The 13,074-nt window shown below is 47.5% G+C and overlaps 1 protein-coding gene across 1 annotated transcript; it reads right to left on the bottom strand.

Annotated features, from left to right (window-relative positions):
• Positions 1 to 216: 216 nt before the first annotated feature.
• On the bottom strand, positions 217 to 12,896 carry fgd1 (FYVE, RhoGEF and PH domain containing 1). Its single transcript, XM_058084273.1, has 19 exons — positions 12,662 to 12,896; positions 9,703 to 12,542; positions 7,714 to 7,962; positions 7,450 to 7,642; positions 6,668 to 7,229; positions 6,502 to 6,591; positions 6,286 to 6,434; positions 4,615 to 4,771; positions 4,393 to 4,531; positions 4,213 to 4,271; positions 3,998 to 4,144; positions 3,837 to 3,929; positions 3,686 to 3,765; positions 3,573 to 3,603; positions 3,384 to 3,485; positions 3,175 to 3,303; positions 2,935 to 3,093; positions 2,718 to 2,864; positions 217 to 2,637 (listed from the first exon to the last, which is right to left on the bottom strand). The coding sequence occupies exons 2-19, from the start codon at positions 9,758 to 9,760 to the stop codon at positions 2,362 to 2,364; spliced, it is 2,820 nt and encodes a 939-aa protein (XP_057940256.1). The 5' UTR covers positions 9,761 to 12,542; positions 12,662 to 12,896; the 3' UTR covers positions 217 to 2,361.
• Between the last annotated feature and the right edge of the window lie 178 nt (positions 12,897 to 13,074).

Here is a 13,074-nt window from a genome sequence, read left to right as displayed (position 1 = left end):
TCCGGGTTGACGTCAGACAGATCGGCTGACCTTAATGGACAGCTCATTTGACCAATCAGCGAGGCGTGAAGCGATTAGGAGGTGGGACTATACGTTTGTTTTTCAGTACAGTCGTAGTAAAAACATAAACCCAGAAAGATACGATAATAAACGAATAAAAACTTTTACTCTTGTCTTCAATATTCAGTGCTCTAATTGGAATTGTTTTTCATTCCCATTGCAAAGTAAACTGTAGTTATGACAGCAGTAGTCCGGTCCTTTCAATACTTTATTTTCATGTCATACACACCAGCTGAAAGGAAGGCAGTGGCCGGCCACTAACCAATAATCTGTTATCAATAATCAACCGCTTTTTTGGTTGTCAGGGCAACTCAGCAGCACTGGAACTTGGAGGTCACCATGGCAACAAGACATCACAAGCTGTGGGACATCGAAGAAGAGCAAGTTTCGGGAGCCTGACGGTTACCATGGCAACACAAGGCAAGATACCACAGCAATACAATGTCATTTTAGCTTGTGATTGTTTCCTTAAAGGGGAACTGCATTTTTTTTTTACATTACATACATAACATACATAGCGTTTTTTTGCGCTAGAATGCACAGAAAAGGGAAAGAAATGTGTTCATGTTTCGCAAAATTCTGAAAAAAAAATGCAGTTCCCCTTTAACAGCTGCTGACAGGAAGTCCTTTAAACATTGCAATATAATATTAAGTTTGTCTGGCTGCCATTTTACAGGTTGTAACACGTGTAAAAATAGAAACAACAATAATAACAATAAGACCGCCACTTGTCTCATTGGACACAACAAGTTCACTCGGGAGGTGTAAGGCAGCTCAATTCCCAGCGCTACCTTGTGACCCATATGTAAACTCTCGTCGACATGCACCAGTCGCGAGTCAAGTCTTCATCATGCTACACTGTCACAGCGCCAGCGTAAGTCCCTCCCCCTCTCCGGCGATGTTTGAGGTTCACCGACACCGCCAAAAACGTATAACTGAAATATGAATGAAATATGCAATATTCAAATATTAGCAGTTATATGAATGTGATATAAATATGAGCAATTGTACAGTAAAATTAATGAGTTCCCACTACAACAACAATGTGCGTGTCACTTCATTTGCCGTTGTTCTCTTCTACTGCAAAGGAAGCTAAATAGCTAGCCACCAAGAGTGTTGTTGCGACATTGCAGGAAAACACTGCCCCCTAGCATTTTGACAAAGAATTGTAAGTGACGTGTCCAACCCGTGCACGAGCGCCATAATAGAATCAAGATGCTGTTAGAAGAGCCGGCGTAGTGACGACGCTGTAGCATAACGAAGCCTTCACGTGACATGAAGCCTCCTGGCTAGCATGCCATGAAACGATGAAAAACACTAATCTAGCATTCAGCACCATGTTGCCGTTACTAAAACACCGTCCTTTATCACTTTGTGGGTCGGCCCGGCTTCACATGGACAGATTTTGTCAGAACCTTGACAATAAATGTCCATTTTAAGGTCAGTGAATGTCCAGTTGTAAGGTCACTGAGGGAGCACACGCTAACAAGAACACGCTGTGAAGGCCAGTGAGGCGGCTGAAGCTCAAGTTGGGAAAAAAATGAACACTTTCACACAAACACGTTCTGTGTCCACGATAACATTAGCCTAGCTTAGCCGCCTCCCCCAAAAAAACTATGTCCGCTCACTGCTAAGCAGGGCTAGCGGCAAACGGGCACCTTTGACGTTGCCTGAAGGTTACAGGTAAATAAATTATATTTACAAAAGTGGACTATAGTTTGAATGTGTACTTTTCTTTTGGCATCAAGGAAACAACAAAGACACACACATCCAACTACACCAAGAAGAGCATTACTAGCAAACACTGTCCAAGGGTCAGAGGTCATGAGAGCCCACGCATCAGATGGTCTAATTTCTAGTTTCTCCTCCAAAGGTCAAAGTTCATATCACTTAGTTTAACGTCATTTTTTTCTATATTTGAATACTGACTGATGACATGAACACTACAATGACATAAAAAAATAATTTGCTGACTCAGCAGAAATCGATGATGAAACAGGTATACGTCCATAAAGCATGTGCAGTACCGAACTGAGCCAGCGGAGGACCTCAGAGCAATGACACATGAAGGTCAAAGGGTTATTAAGGTTTGACCTCTTTTAAATTTAGTGTTTAAAAAAAAAAAAAAGATGGGCGGGGTCTCTGACAGCTTGATTGTGATGGTTGCAGGATGTGGATGATGATTGTGCTTTGAGTCAGCTGTGATGTCACAAGTGGAACAAGGAGGCTCCGCCCATACCACTGGACAGGTGGAGTCATGCACATGAAATGACCCCGCCCCCAGCACCACTCCTAATCAAATCACGTGTTGTCAACGTCGCCCTCTGCCAGCTCCTCCCCTTCCTCCTCTTCCACGCTCTCTACGATTGGCTGGTGGGCCTGAGGCTCCTCCCCTTTCCCGGCCCTCGAGAGCACGTCCATCCAGCGACGCTGAAGCTCCTCCCCTTCTGCGCTGAAGTAGAGCGTCAGGTGACTCTGGCAGATCTTGAAGGTATGCCGACGCTCCAGCCGGTCACATGACTCTGGGAGCGACACCTCAAAGCCGATGAGCGGAACGCTACGCTGCGCCTTCACGTCCTGCCAAAATAAAACACAACACAGCTGCTGTTGCTATGGTGATCCTGACAACATGATATAAGGCATGTCGGGGTCCCCACCTGAGGGGCGCCGTAGATGTAGAGTACCAGTGGCTCGTTTTCGGGAATAACAAACCACGCTTTCTGCCAGCCTCGCCCCCCACCTTTCTCCATATGATGCAGGAAGCTGCATATGACGCTGTTCTCAGCCGCCAGCGAGGCTTGTTTCTACGGTGACAGCAAAGAGGTCAATCGCAACGCCAGGCTCCATCGCCGGGCGCCGCAACGTCTCACTCACCTCCAGGATGGAACGCCTCCTCAGGCCAGCAGTGGCCATGACGGATGGCGTCGGGGACACGCCCACCAACATGGCGTAGCAGTCCACACACACGCGGTTGGTGCGATTGTTGTCGTATGAGAGGCGAGCACGGAATTCGGAACACTTTCCACAAACCACCTGAAGCGGGCACAGAGATGCATCAGAGTGAGAGTGCGTAGTCGTCAAGGCGATGTTGGCGTCGGCGGTGACGGGACTCACGTGACCACAGGCCTTGCAGTGATGGCGTCGCTTGGTGATGGCGTTGAAGGCTTCCTGGCACTTCATGCACAGCGTCACTTCCTTTTCACGGATTGGCGTTGGTGCTCGCTTGCCCAGCTCCGCACAGCTCTGACGCAAATACACACACGTACACACTGTCATGTGATTGCTAACATAAACATCACAACAACAATGTGTGTGTGTGTTACCGGGGAGTGAGGGGGCGTGGCTTCGTCATCTCGCAGGGAACATGTCAGCTGACGGAACGTCTCCATGGTGTGCTCATGTCTCTGGATGGTCGCCTGGATGGCCTACAACACATGATGAAGGTATTTTATTTTGAAAGGGAAGCTACAATGCTGTGTGAGTGAAACAGGAAGTCTGTTGTCACACCGTACCTGAATCCAGTCCTTCTTATCCTCGTCTGTCCTACAAAGACACGGCGAGACAGGACAGGAGGTCATTTAGAGGTCACGAGGGTTTGGCGAGGAGGCGTGGCCTCGGTGCTTACCTGGCCTGCAGCTCGAGCGAACGCTGTTTTCCCGAAACCAGGAACGTCCGAGGAACCGCAGCGCTGCTTATCTCTTTCAGCTGCACACAAGTCACATGATCTTGTCACGAGTGTCTGTGCTAACCCCGCCCCCCTCCTTTAAGGATCTCACCTCCATGCCGTCCACGTCAATGCGAGCGCGAACGCCGTACTTCTGGCCAATCAGACGTAGCTTGGGAACGCAGTAGAGCAGCCTGTCATTGAACTACAAGGAGATGATAGGTCAAAGGTGAGAGGTCAGATAACAGAAGCGGCGTGGAAGGAGGCGGGTACCAGGATGAGGTAGCGGTCCTGCGATGTGCCGTTCTTATTGGACAGTTTGAGAATGTGTCCCTCCTTGATGAGCTCATTGGTCGGGTTCACGATATCCTCTTCTCCACCTAGCAGCTCGTAGACCTTCAGCAGCTTCCTCATTCGCTCCTGGAAACATCATCATCATCATCAAAAAACTTCCGGAACATTCCATTCTGTGTTTTATAGATGCTCACCATCTTCCTGATGGCGGCATTGGAATGTTCTGCTGCCGTGGCGATAAGCTCCAACGACTCTGCGGAGAAACGAGATGGTCACATGACAACCACAGTTGTTTAAATCTATCAATAAATAGATGCTACGTGAAGCACTACACCACTGTGAAGCCATCTTGTAAACAATGGAGGTTAGCGTACTCTGAGCGTCCTTGTAGTCGGGGGCGTCGTCAGGCAGGCGGTGAAGGTAATCTTTGAGCAGGAGTTCATAACGAGGAATTCTTTGGACCGGCTCCAACATGTGATGTTGCAGCGTCAGATTAGCGCAGCGCTCGTCCCTCTGACACACACACACACATGCAGAGTTCAGCATCACGTGACATGCGACACCATGTGACCACCATTGCACAGTGCAGCATGTACCTGGATGGCGTGGATGATGCTCTTGAACTGAGCCGACCTCTCCATCCATGTGTTGAGCAGCTCCATGGCATGGTCGAAATTCTTCACATACTCGCCGTACATCTTCAGAAATGGCGCCAGCTTCTGGAGGATGTCTCCGATGCGTGGGTTTGAGTCCCTGCACGCACGGCGGGAGCATTAAATAGTAATGGTAATGGTTTATTTCATTTGAACATCAGATTACAATTGAATGCATCCCATAATCAGTTCACAGTTCCACATGTCCGAAAGGAGTAGGAAGAAGCAAAGCTTATTAAATCCTACCCCTCCATCTGGTACTTTTGCAATCAGTAACTGTTACATTTGTTCACTTCCTGCTTTCCTAATATAATTTTTAAATTGTTAAATTAAATTAAATTAAATTAAATTAAATTAAATTAAATTAAATTAAATTAAATTAAATTAAATTAAATTAAATTAAATTAAATTAAATTAAATTAAATTAAATTAAATTAAATTAAATTAAATTAAATTAAATTAAATTAAATTAAATTAAATTAAATTAAATTAAATTATTCATTCATTCATTCATTCATTCATTTTCTGCCGCTTTTCCTCACAAGGGTCGCGGGGGGTGCTGGAGCCTATCCCAGCTGTCTTCGGGCGAGAGGCGGGGTACACCCTGGACTGGTCGCCAGCCAATCACAGGGCTAAATTAAATTAAATTAAATTAAATTAAATTAAATTAAATTAAATTAAATTAAATTAAATTAAATTAAATTAAATTAAATTAAATTAAATTAAATTAAATTAAATTAAATTAAATTAAATTAAATTAAATTAAATTAAATTAAATTAAATTAAATTAAATTAAATTAAATTAAATTAAATCTATTCATTCATTTTCTACCGCTTTTCCTCACGAGAGTCGCGGGGGGTGCTGGAGCCTATCCCAGCTGTCTTAATTTAATTTAATTTAATTTAATTTAATTTAATTTAATTTAATTTAATTTAATTTAATTTAATTTAATTTAATTTAATTTAATTTAATTTAATTTAATTTAATTTAATTTAATTTAATTTAATTTTATTTTATTTAATTTTATTTAATTTTATTTAATTTTATTTAATTTTATTTAATTTTATTTAATTTTATTTAATTTTATTTAATTTTATTTAATTTTATTTAATTTTATTTAATTTAATTGGTTCAAGACTCTTCATCCTTGTATTTAGCAAACATCAACTGCTTGTATTGTTTCTTGAATTGGCTCATCGTTGTGCATTGTTTGACTTCCTTACTCAATCCATTCCATAGTTTGATTCCACATACTGAAATGCTATGGCTTTTTAACGTAGTCCTAGCATATAAGTGTTTCAAATTTAGTATTAAAGTGTTAAATGACATTTTTAGGTAATTGGTTATTTTTAGCCTTATGCATTATTTTAGCTGTTTGAAGATGAACTATATCAGCAAGTTGAAGCATTTGTGATTTTAGAAATAAGGAGTTAGTATGTTCTCTGTAGGCGGCATTATGAATTATCCTTACTGGCCTTTTTTTGCAGTACATTTAGCGAGTGAAGATTGCTTTTATAGTTATTAGCCCATATTTCCACACAATAAGTAAGATTTCTGATTGAGTGTTCGAATAAGAGCGAGAAGAGGATGTGAGGTAGCCGCGACGCACGTACCATTCCTCCATGCGTTTCTGCAGGGCGGGCAGGAGAAACTGCTGGTGGAAGCAATGGATGGAGCAGATGTTGGAGAAGATTCCGTGGACCACATCGCAAGGGAAGGACGAGCGGGAGCGCGCCTCCTCCAGGAGTCTGGCACAGAAGACCTGACAAAGAGGCACGCATCAATACACTATTTAAGGCGGGCGATGGCATGTTGCCGTGGCAACTGACCTGGTCCAGGAGATGCAGCTTAGACACGTAGGAGATCTCGGTGTGAAGAAGCTCATTGGCGATGTGGAACACTCTCTGTTGGACAGAGAGCTGCAACGCAAACCTTGCATCACATCGCTTTGCGTGTGCATGTGATAAGTTTTCGAAAATCATGTGACTATCTTACCTCAGCCAAGTCCTGTCGTGGGGGCGGCATCACAAGCGTCAGCTCCGCCTCCTCTTCTTCCTCCAGGTCGCTGTCAGCATCCTCAGAGAGGTCTCGCCTTCTGGCCCCGCCGTCCTCGCCGGCGTACGAGGATGAGCTGGAGAGGCGAGGCAGGACACAGGGATAAGCTCCGCCCCCCTCGTCCACACCCACAAAGCAGAGCTCCTCGCTGTGTGACGGCGAGCTGATACTGTCGATGCCACTGTCGCGATTGGCTAGCTTTCCGTCAGTCTGTGAGGAAGGGAGGGACAAACGCTCGGGCGGGGCTTCTGATTGGTCCACAGGTGGATGCTCAATCAGGTCATCTTCCAGGTCTCTTTCTATTTGTGGCTCCTCCCCCTGAGCCAGCTTCTCATTTTCCTGTATCACATCCTCGTGAGAGGCGAGGTCTTCCTCCTCTTCATCCTCCTCAGTGCGGGGAGGACCTGATGACGGTGGGGATGAAGGTCGGGAAGAAGCGGAGTCGAGGAGGCGGGGACACAGAGCCCCCCCGGTGATGTCAGGAACCATGATGATCTGCTCGCTGATGCAAAACAACAAAAAACACTAATCAATAAACACGCCAACATATTAATGAACACGCAATTAATAATCTTTCCATAAAACTTCCTTGAAAGACAACCAGGAAGTCCACGAGTCGTCCAGAAGGACGGAGCGTTTGTGAGACAAACATCTCGCACTTGTCATCCTCACTTTCATCTCACACATGGAGAAGTGGGAGTCATGGTTACATCACAACTCACCGCTCAAATTTCTCAATAAGCGACAGCACGCAGGTCGGGGAGGCGTGGTCATCTGCGCGAGGGGGCGGAGTTCGCCGAGGGTCTGTCGGAAGGGGTCTACCGGGCGGGGGAGGAGGAAGAGGCTTGTCCGGAGCTCGAGGTCGAGACCTCAAAGCTCCGGCCTGCTGTTGTAAGTGCGGGGGCTTGGGTGGGACTGAAAAAAGGGGGCGGGTCAGTACGTGTGATGTCAGCGTTCATTGTTGAATAGTAAACGGCGCCGCTCACCTTGAGGTTTCGGTCCCAGCACAGCAGGTCGTCTCCTACTCGCTGGTGTCAACGTGCATGCCGGCAACTGCGGTGGTCCTGTTTTGTTCACCTCCAGAAGCTCTGCGAGAGGAGCACCTCCTTCCAGGCTTGGACCCGATGAGGAGCAGGTGGTCTGCTGGGGGGCCTCAGCATCCAGCGCCCCCTGGTGGCTACAAGGAGGCTCCAGAGAGAGACCTTTAGCCAGCAAGCTAGGACTGGAGGAGGGACCTGGTGGGGGAGGGGTGAAAGGTCAAGCGATGGCGTTCACGTGGCGTCCCCAAGGGTGTCTATTCGGCATATACTCGTCAATACAGCTGCTACAAAACATAGCACATCACAAACCTGCTAGCATACTAGCTCGCGCCAGACACATGAATGACAATCAACAAATCACATGTTGTTAGCGGGCGGCACGGCGGTCAAGTGGTTAGACCTCACAGCTAGGAGACCAGGGTTCGATTCCACCCTCTGTGTGGAATTTGCCTGTTCTCCGAGTACTCCGGTTTCCTCCCACATTCCAAAAACATGCTAGGTTAATTGACAACTCCAAATTGTCCATAGGTATGAATGTGAGTGTGAATGGTTGTTTGTCTATATGTGCCCTGTGATTGGCTGGCGACCAGTCCAGGTCAGGTGTACCCTGCCTCTCTCCCAAAGGCAGCTGGGATAGGCTCCAGCACCCCCGCGACCCCCTTGTCAGGATAAGCGGTAGAAAATGAATGAATGAATGAATGTCATATAGCGGCTGCATGGTGGGCGAGTGGTTAGCGCGCAGGCCTCACAGCTAGGAGACCTGAGTTCAATTCCACCCTCTGTGTGGAGTTTGCCTGTTCTTCCCGTGCACGCGTGGGTTTTCTCCGGGTATTCCGGTTTCCTCCCACATTCCAAAAACATGCTAGGTTAATTAGCGACTCCAAATTGTCCATAGGTATGAATGTGAGTGTGAATGGTTGTTTGTCTATATGTGCCCTGTGATTGGCTGGCCACCAGTCCAGGGTGTACCCCGCCTCTCTCCCAAAGACAGCTGGGATAGGCTCCAGCACCCCCTCCAACCCTCGTGAGGAAAAGCGCTAATAAATGAATGAATGAATGAATGTTGTTAGCTGTTAGCTAATCCTGTGTGTACATGAACATCAACACTGGACAACCTCAATACGTTGCCATGGCAACAACATCCTCGTTGGAGTTGTGTTAGCATCGAGCTACACTGCTACAACACCAAACAGACGTTAGCAGATGGGAAAAATGACTACTTCTCAAATGAGGAAGTGACATTATCACATGTGGGCGGAGTCAACCGTGATATTTTGTCTTCTGATGCTATGGAACCATAACCTGTTCTACCAGAACACTCATCCCGAGGAAGCTAACACACTGACCCGATTATGTCAGGAGCATCATTGAGGTTTTGGTGGTGATGATGGAGTTTTTGATGGTCCAGTACAATGACGCCATCAAGAACATTGTGGGCACAGAGAAGGTTTTAGCGTTGGTGGTGAAGATCATGGAGGTTGCAAATGAGGTCATCAGGGACACGAGGAAGGTTGTAGATGTGTGCTAAGGTTATAGAGGTCACACACACACACACACACACGCACACACGAGGAGAGGGGGTGTGTCTGTTCACAGAGGATGAAGCCCCTCATCATCATCATCCTCAAAAAGAACGCACGCGCACGCTGCAGTCAACTCGTATTCGATAAGCGCCAGGCGCGTGACCGTGACAAGCGCCACATCTGGCCTCAGACGCAGTGACGTGCACGCGCGCCACACTAGCCCACATTCCCTGCGACGTGCGCGCGCGCGCCACACTAGCACACATCCAATGCGGGCGAGATGTCGGTCAACGCGTGTGTGCGCGCGTGTCTTCCCCCCCCCCCCCAGCACGGTGCCATGCCATGACAGCGTTGCAGCTGTGTCATGGCACCGTGCGTGTGCGTGCGTGCGTGCGTGCGTGTGCGCGCTCACCTGTGCTCAGGCTGCTTCTGTCCATGTACATCGCGCAGCACAGCACCAGTCCACTCATGAACGACGATGTTGCTTCGGGCAGACCGCGGCTCGCCCGGTCCACATGCACGGAGAACAACGACACACCGCCTCCGGTCCACGCGCGAGCATGCACACACAGGCTCGGTTCGGCACGGCCCGGAACGAAACGAACCGAGCCGGAGCCGCAGCGAGAAGAGAGAGATAGAGAAGTGGGTTAGAGGCGCTTGATTTGAGTCAGTGGACTGACCGGAGAGACAGAGAGAGAGAGAGAGCGAGAAAGCGAGAGAGAGAGAGACACGGGGGAGGAGGCGGGGGTGTCTTCTTCTCTTCCACTTCGGTTTCCATGACAACGATATGAACTAAAATGTACAGAAGCAATTGACTGATGATCACGCCAAAACATTAAGAACACCCCTGGAAGGTTAACCTCAGGTGATATTTATATGTGTCATTAGCATTTAGCATTTAGCATTTAGCGTGCAGACCTCACAGCTAGGAGACCAGGGTTCAATTCCACCCTCGGCCATCTCTGTGTGGAGTTTGCATGTTGTCCCCGTGCATGTGTGAGTTTTCTCCGGGTACTCCGGTTTCCTCCCACATTCCAAAAACATGCTAGGTTAATTGGTGACTCCAAATTGTCCATAGGTATGAATGTGAGTGTGAATGGTTGTTTGTCTATATGTGCCCTGTGATTGGCTGGCCACCAGTCCAGGTGTAGACAGCTGGGATAGGCTCCAGCACCCCCCGCGACCCTCGTGAGGAAAAAGCGGTAGAAAATGAATGAATTAGCATTTAGCTATCAGCTAGCATTAAGGGCCCTTGGAAATGACCTAGCTCCGCCTCCTTTACAGCGCTCCTGGCTAGCATTAGCCTAGCATTAGCCTCTGCTCAGTGTAGTGAAAAGATACAGGACAGATATTGGCATCTTGATGAAGACCACCTTGGGTTCTTCTACAAGTTCTATCCATGAAGACGGAATCGGTGATATGTTTGAGAGTCTCAAGTTGGACTTACATGTGAACCACTACTGTACAGGACCAGAAGGTCCATGTATACCTTACACTTCTGGAGCCCACAAAGTCCACAAAGCACATTTGAATCTCCAGAAGGTTTAGCTTCTCCAATGCCCCACCACTGGACCTCCTGTGGGCTCACTCGGGTCCTCGGGAATAGACTTTTCCCATAAACTCTAAAGCCATCCTCTATAGCTCTTTCTGAGTGATCATGGACAAACAGTTCCTTGCTGGCTGACTTTCAAAGTAAAAGCACAAAACGACTTCCATTTCTTCCGATGAGCACTAAATCCAACTGCTCGAGGCAGATGGCCACCACTGAGTGGTTGCATTCAAAGGTTCCTCCTATGAGATATCTCTCTTCACGAGCCAGGTTGATGAAAACAAACACACCCCAGATGTCCACTATCAAAGACAAGAGACAGGAAGCTGAGAGTCATTCAATTAAAAGTGCTCCAACCCCCTCCTGTGTAGACCTAAAAACAACTCCACTCATCTGTCTGCTCAGCCTTGGACCTTCGAGCTTACACACACACACACACACACACACACAATAAATAAAAGTTGGAGGTAGCAGCAGGCAGGGGCAGTGCTAAATCAAAGTGTCCCACTTGTCATTTCCATCCAGCAGCAGCAGCTGAAGCTATTTTTAGCCTTCACATGTGCCCAGCTGCATGCTGGGAAGGTAATGATGACATCACCATGACAACATGGTATACATCTTATGACATCACAAGGCGGTCAGGACATTCAGCTATAGCTTTTCATATAGTTTTTGCTTGACAACCCCACCACTTCCTGTCATGTGACCAACAGTTGTGTCTTGGGAGACACTACTACTAGTAGTACTACTACAATGATGACTACTACTGTTACTAGAAATGCTACTACTACTACTATGACTACTGGGGTTTTAGTGGGGCTCGGACAACCCCACTTCCTGTCATGTGACCAACAGTTGTGTCTTGGGAGACACTACTACTAGTAGTACTACTACAATGATGACTACTACTGTTACTAGAAATGCTACTACTACTACTATGACTACTGGGGTTTTAGTGGGGCTCGGACAACCCCACTTCCTGTCATGTGACCAACAGTTGTGTCTTGGGAGACACTACTACTACTAGTAGTACTACTACAATGATGACTACTACTGTTACTAGAAATGCTGCTACTACTACTACTACTACTATGACTACTGGGGTTTTAGTGGGGCTCGGGCAACCCCACTTCCTGTCATGTGACCAACAGTTGTGTCTTGGGAGACACTACTACTACTACTAGTAGTAGTACTACTACTAGTACTAGTACTACTACTACTACAATGATGACTACTACTGTTACTAGAAATGCTACTACTACTACTATGACTACTGGGGTTTTAGTGGGGCTCGGACAACCCCACTTCCTGTCATGTGACCAACAGTTGTGTCTTGGGAGACACTACTACTACTACTAGTAGTACTACTACAATGATGACTACTACTACTATGACTACTGGGGTTTTAGTGGGGTTCGGACAGCACCCGGTGGTCTCAAACCCGTTCTTGACACACTGAACTACTAACCCCTTCCACACACACACACACACAAGCTTATTGTTGTTGTTGCAGTGACTGACCTGTCCCACAGCCAGCACTGTTGTGGAGATGGTAGGAGAACCTCATGGTGCTGAAGTGACTGGAGAAGGATGAAGAAGGAGGTGGAGGAGGAGGGGGGGAAGGGGGCAGGCCGACGCCAAGCAGGGCGCTATGGGTCCGGTTCATTTGCGTGCGGACGCCCCCACAGGTCACTTCAGGTGACCTATAGCGTGGAAGGTCAGAGGTCAAAGGTGAGCCGTGTGCAGTCGATGATGGAGAACCAAACTTCTCCCTCCTTCATCTTCCCGCCGCTTGTTCTCCACCTGGACAACTCCTGCTAACCTCCACATGCTGCGGTCTCCATGGCGCTCCTGTGAAGAGCCTGAAGGTCAGAGGTCACACTAGAGAAGAAGCCGCAAAAGTGCAGAGTCAGCAGTTCCCAGCTATGGCGAGGCACTCTTGCTTCTTCTTCTTCTTCTCATCGCAGAGCCTGTTTGTCCTCTTGCAAACACACACACACACAAAGTGTACACACACACACACACACACACGGATAGTCCTCACTGGTCAGCTTGAAGCTTTTGTGTAAAAATGGGAGCTGAAGTGAAGTTGAACGCTGCTGCTCCGCCTCTGTCTGGACATCTGATCCCGGACCAGCCACTCCCCCCCCCCCCACCCCCCCACTACAGCCCCTCCATCACCTCCCCTCTTTCCCAGCCCCTTTGTGGTCTGGATCTCATTTTCCCTCCTTTGTG

This window comes from Doryrhamphus excisus, chromosome 10, assembly GCF_030265055.1.
Source record: "Doryrhamphus excisus isolate RoL2022-K1 chromosome 10, RoL_Dexc_1.0, whole genome shotgun sequence".
NCBI classification, from domain to species: domain Eukaryota; kingdom Metazoa; phylum Chordata; class Actinopteri; order Syngnathiformes; family Syngnathidae; genus Doryrhamphus; species Doryrhamphus excisus.
The sequence above is the reverse complement of the archived record's forward strand: the minus strand, read 5'-3'. Positions and strand labels throughout refer to the sequence as shown.